The sequence below is a fragment of the Anarrhichthys ocellatus genome, unplaced genomic scaffold (assembly GCF_004355925.1).
Source record: "Anarrhichthys ocellatus isolate YVR2014 unplaced genomic scaffold, GSC_Weel_1.0 scaffold131, whole genome shotgun sequence".
In the NCBI taxonomy this organism is placed as follows: Eukaryota; Metazoa; Chordata; class Actinopteri; order Perciformes; family Anarhichadidae; genus Anarrhichthys; species Anarrhichthys ocellatus.
Genome location: NW_022280161.1, coordinates 538,987 through 544,990, shown reverse-complemented (window position 1 = coordinate 544,990; position 6,004 = coordinate 538,987). Strand labels below are relative to the sequence as shown.

General features: G+C 38.1%; 1 protein-coding gene across 1 annotated transcript in view; it reads left to right on the top strand.

Moving 5' to 3' along the window:
• Positions 1-389: 389 nt before the first annotated feature.
• piezo1 (piezo type mechanosensitive ion channel component 1 (Er blood group)) overlaps positions 390-6,004 on the top strand; it is a 58,250-nt gene continuing 52,635 nt past the window's right edge. The window contains exons 1-7 of the mRNA XM_031877262.1: positions 390-980; positions 1,704-1,805; positions 2,005-2,074; positions 3,306-3,412; positions 4,259-4,338; positions 4,573-4,753; positions 5,836-5,941. Coding sequence (XP_031733122.1) covers positions 1,749-1,805; positions 2,005-2,074; positions 3,306-3,412; positions 4,259-4,338; positions 4,573-4,753; positions 5,836-5,941 — 601 coding nt within the window. The 5' untranslated portion in view covers positions 390-980; positions 1,704-1,748. The remainder of the gene's footprint in view (positions 981-1,703; positions 1,806-2,004; positions 2,075-3,305; positions 3,413-4,258; positions 4,339-4,572; positions 4,754-5,835; positions 5,942-6,004) is intronic.

The following is a 6,004-nucleotide window of genomic DNA, read 5'->3' as shown; positions in this document are numbered from 1 at the left end:
CTAACGAGTAGTAACTACCTTAATAAATCATGAATTAATCATGAATTGCAGTATTAATATGCATTTATTAAATTAAAGCATATATTAACATAGTCCCTAACCATTATATATATATAAATGCATGAATAATGTACATCTAAATAAGTTATTAATCATTTGCTAACACTTTATAAATTATCTTATTAATCATCTACAACTCCTTAATAATTGGTTTGTAAAATATATAATACTTCATTTACAAATGGGGAATCCATCATTTATAAAGTATGAAAGCACAATAATGAAACACATAATAGACGGGCTTATTAATCAAGAATAAAACATTTATAACTGTTGTTATGAACTGCATACTAATGAATTATTAATGTAGGAACAATGCTTTATAAATGATGAATTAAGTGTTTACTCATACTTAACTAATGCTTCATAGTGTGTAGTTATTATAAAGTGCTACCGAAAAATGGAGGGAACACCACAAAGACAGGAACACACAAGATGCAGGGAATCTAAAAATATAACCAGAAACAAACTAAACCAAGATCATGACAGAATTTGGCCAATAAAGCAGACTCTCCTTCTAATTAGTGGGTTGACTGGTATTTTAATAGCTCCACTTGAGTGCTAACTTAAACAACTGACTCCACCTTCACCTACTCCTATTCCAGCTGCCTTACATACTTCTGTTCATAACAGTATAAATAAGCATTTCTTCAACATGTCATTCATTAACTAACTGCCTCCTGTTGTCTTTGTCCCCAACCCTTCTCACTCTTTAACTTTTTATTTCTTTATGTCTGTTCCTGTCTAGACTCTTTGGTCTGAAGGACATCATCATACCAGGAAACTGCTCCTCACCCTATGACCTAAACCTTAATGCTGATCATGATTGGCCAGTTTACGTCAACCCAGGAATACTGTTCCTCCTCTATATTACCATAGCAACAGTTCTCAAGACAGGATACCATGGAACACCTAACCAGGTATCTGCTACTTCTTCATCACTGGTACTGACTGAAATGTGTTATGTATTACAAAGAAAAAAACAAGTTGGCATTGGATATGTGGATGGGTTCATAATTGCACGACGGGCGAGACAGCGCTGATCTTTGGCAACAGAGAAAATCTCCTCTGGATGGTTAGCTGTTGTGCTTAGCGAGTTAAGATCGCATCACTTACTCTTTCTTTACTTGTTCTTTGATCACAATTATTAATTTAAATCAAGTTTTTTTGCTAATTGTCAACTATTTCAGTACATATCCATGCATGGCTGCATATGTTTAGACAACATTTAACATCTAAGGACTCTGACTTTATTTGGTAAATAAGAAAGATTCTCAAAGTGAGTGTAAAAGTAGTACCGTTTTGGTCTTGGTACCATAACTTAGACATAGTAATGACCCTAATATTGAAGCAATTCTTATTTCACTAAATAATAACATAAATTATTTTGTATTATAATTTTTACACCTTTTTACATCTCTGACACTCCTTGCACTACGGTACTGGTGAGCAGATACAATTAGATGTGAATGCAATTACAGTTTTCTGCTTTTTCCACTGTTGTTGCTCTTTTGGTTTTAAACACCAGATGATCAGTGCGGGAGATAGTAAGCACAAGCACTTTTACAACTTTTTAACTTTTCCACAATGATTGTAGCGCATTTTTTAATGTTTCTTATCAGATGCTGTATTTGTGTGTTCAGCAGGTTAAGGAGGAGCAGCAGAAGGAGAAAATAGAAGAGGAGGAGATGATGGAGTTAAGGTCATGGAATCAACAGCAAAATGAATATGAAGATGACACACAGGTAAATATTAATTTCTCTGTGTAGTTAAGTAATTAAAATTTGACCATTTTAAGAAACTAATGAAAGTATGGACGAATCGCTTCATATTCAACACCTGAGTTATATCAAGTGGAATGAAATCATGAGAAAAAGTCTCATTCTTTAATACAACAGTATTCACATATCCACTAAAATGTGTTTGCGTACTTGTCTGTTTCAGCTAATACTGTCTATGGGCACAGAAAGCAGCAGAGGAGGAACTATGGCTGGAGAGAGTGAGCCAGATCTGGGTATCAAAGGCTCAATTTTTCTCAGAAATCATCTATGTAACTAAAACATAACAGTGTATGTCATTATATTATTACAACAGTGGCAAATCTATTCAGGATTTAGATGATTATAAATTAATTTGACAATTTGGAGGAAGTAATTTTCATCAGGTTTGACAATATCAAAATGGAAAGACGCTTCTCAAGGAAATCATATTGCTATCTGAATGGGGTAGAGCGACACGATGTGAACACACAGCACCACAAATCTGCAGCCGATGTGGGTTCATATGTAATATGAGCAGTGCTGATAGAAATTAATAATAAATAGTATTGAAGAAGCCATATCTCACGGACAACAGTGCAACATTATGTAAGAATAATATGTCACTTACAAGAATGTTCGTTTAGAGCTGAATTTCTTTTAAGAAAATAGGGCCAGGCTGTTGCAAATTAAAGAGAACTCTGCTGTAAATGGAATATTTTTAAACGTGGCATTGATTGATGCTGTGTACATATTTCTATTGTGAAGTTATCTGAAACGAGAGGGAGAGGTGAGTGACAAAATAAAACAGGAAACCCAAAGATAACATCAATGTGAATACAGGGAAAACATAACTTAGTGAACTTGCAAGGTGTTACAGTATTCACTAAAGTTGATTGCTTCGATCTGGGAAGACAGTGACATCACTAAAGAAGAGGTCTGACAGGTCAAGAAACAGAGCAGTCAGCCGATCAGTCAGGTTGGAAAGAAAGCTCCCAGATTAGTCAAACTTCTGTAGAAGAGAAAACAAAAACAAACATTTTACCTAAAAATATTACCTAAACTGTCTGCTGTAAACATCCAATCCCAGTTTACAGACTCATTGAAGTGCACACAGTTTTCCTGTTCAATGAGGAATTAGCAGAATGTGGTGTGCTCACTTTCAGTTTTACCCCTAAAAAAAGCAGTTTATATGATCTGGATAAATGGTTTGGTTCCATGTTTGACTGCTCCTCTTTTCTTGACCCATTATTAACGATTAACTGTGTAAGTACAATGTTATCATCACTGATAGAGATGATGACCAAAACTATAAAAATAACAGCCAAGCTGTAATAAATTTGAAATATCCTTTTTTTATAGACTATTTCAACAGCCTAAATTATTTCTCAGATATGATGATACATGATGTTATCTTGATCTTTCTCAGCTGGTTTTTCTTATTATATGTAGTGTTCTACATACTGAGATGATTGTTGTTTTTGGCAGGTGCTAGTGGCGCCCCCAGTGGCCCCCAACAGAGTGAAAGCCCGTTTTTCCTGCTGGGAAAGGTGGTCATGCAGCAGAGCTATGTCTGTGCTCTCATAGCCATGATGGTAACTATTAATATAAACCATGATTTTATACATTTATAAATTGATGTCATCTTTTATAAAAGGCCAATGCAGTATACTTTGCTGTCTACTCAATGAACACAATTAATAATTCAATTAGTTAAAGTTACTGTGAGGAACTTTTAACTGGTTATAAAACAATATTGATTTAATACTGATGCCTCTGTATGACATTCATAAGTAAATATGACCATCAGCGAGAAAATTGTCTATTTCTATATAGTTCTTCTTAATGCCTGTCATCGGTGTCACCGGGTCGGTTTCTGTGCGAAATCAGTTGAAATTAAGCAGCTTCAAAGAAACTCCTTAAGCTTAGACCCTAGCAAGGCCTCCAGTCCAGTAGCAACCAGCCCACCGTGGAAGGATCCTGATCCGGTTTCACTGCAGCCTTCAACCTGCAGTCGGAAGTCAGAAGAGAGCTCAGCGCCCTGCAGAAGCGTCTCCTCCTTCGGCCAGGAGCTGAGCATCGCCTCGCCGCTCGGCTGGGAGCCAACGCCAACATCACGCTACTGGAGACCCAGGCCGTATTGCTGGACTTGCTGAAGAGTAGAGAGCCACGGGAGAACCAGAACCAGGACTGAGTGGAGCAGACCACTGCTGCTGTAAAATGTTGGAACAGTTCCATGTCTGGTGCTCAGAAACACTAACACTTGTCCACAGGGACAGCCTAAATCAACACAAAATGAAAGTTACTTGTAGTAACTTTAATATCACAGACTGGTTTTGGCACCTTTGTCTCTTCATGCTGATAGTGACTGCGACCCGCATACAACAGCAACACAAAATGGCTTCCACATCTTTCTTATATGCTGTTTCCATGTTGTTCAGGTTTGGAGCATCACATACCACAGCTGGCTGACCTTTGTGCTGCTGTTGTGGGCGTGTCTCATCTGGATGCTGCGTGCCAGGTACCTGTAGCGCTGACTGAACAAATCAGGATTGATTACCTTCAAATGCTACAGTTTTTATTGATGCTTGGTGATTGTATTAATTGACTCCTATGATATTGCTTGTGTTGGATCAGGGTTTGGTCTTGTTAGACTAAACAAATACACATCTTAAGTTTTAAAGTGATTTCAACATACTGTAGTTGGATAGATTTTTGCTGTGCACTGCCGATAGTTTGCTGTCTCATTTTGCAGACGACATGCAGCCACATTGTGCTCTCCATTCATCCTGCTTTATGGCCTGGCTCTGTGCTGTCTGCAGTATGTCTGGGCCATGGAGCTCCAGCCTGAACTGCCCACCACTGTGGGCACCATGAGTCTCAGACAACTGGGACTAGACAGAGCCCACCACCCCTGTTTGAGACTGGGAGCTATGGTAAGATGAGAGAATAGATACTGGGGGACTTGATGATGAAGTTAAAGTTGTGATCTATTATGAGCTCCCGTATATTTTTATTCTCCACACAGCACTATGAACTCAGTTAGTACAGCATGTGTCTTGTTGACAAAATATCACGAGTTCAACTCCTGGCTGTGCCAGATTAAATGCTGTATAACAGCCAAAGTCAGTGCTCCTTCACACAGCACCAGCCCTGGATCTGATAAACTCTCACAATCTATAATCTCACATTTGGAGTAAGTGTACTTTCCTTAATGATATTCCAAGTTTAGCAACAGAGAACACACCTCTGCACTCTATTCCTTGACATAAACAGCCCGGCATCAAGTTTTGTGGGGCAGTTCATTTAAATCAACTCAGCTGTGACTTGGCTCTTTTACATCATCAGTACTGCAAACTTTTGTTCTTCGTCATTGCAGTTGTGCTCATTAACAGAGCCCGGGACCCCCACTGACTCTGTCATCCCCAGGACAAATTCCTACCGGTCACTCCCCTATTACATTCAACACTTTTACACTACACCTACATCTCACTTGTTTATAGTCCTGTTATCTGTTCGTTTGTGCACTTTATTTTATATTTCACATTATTTTATATCTTACTTTATTTTATATCTCTCTGTAAATTTTAATATGTTTCTATTTGAACTGATTGTTGTTGATTGTTAAATGTTTGCACCTCCCGTCACGTCAAATTCCTGGTATGTTCAACATACCATGGCAATAAACGGTTCTGATATCCTGATATCTGATATCTGATATCTGATAATTTGCATTGGTTTAATAAATATGCCCAAAATAGTTCTATTGATTTCAGCAGCTGAATAAAGGGATGGGTCATTTTTAGAGATTTCTTTCTTGAATTTTCAAAAACCCAGTGAACTGAATTATTGCTTTTGATTTTTTTCCATCTTTCTGTCTCTCTCTCTCTCTCTCTCTCTCTCTCTCTCTCTCTCTCTCTCTCTCTCTTTCTCTCTCTCTCTCTCTCTCTCTCTCTCTCTCTCTCTCTCTCTCTCTCTCTCTCTCTCTCTCTCTCTCTCTCTCTCTCTCTCTCTCCAGCTCCTGTTTACTTTGACCTTCTGGCTTTTAGTACGTCAGTCAGTGAAGGAAAACTTCAGCAGGAAGAGGAAAATTACTACACCACTACAGGAGGTCACTACAGGAGGTCAGATATCTTTTACACACACACACACACACACACACACACACACACACACACACACACACA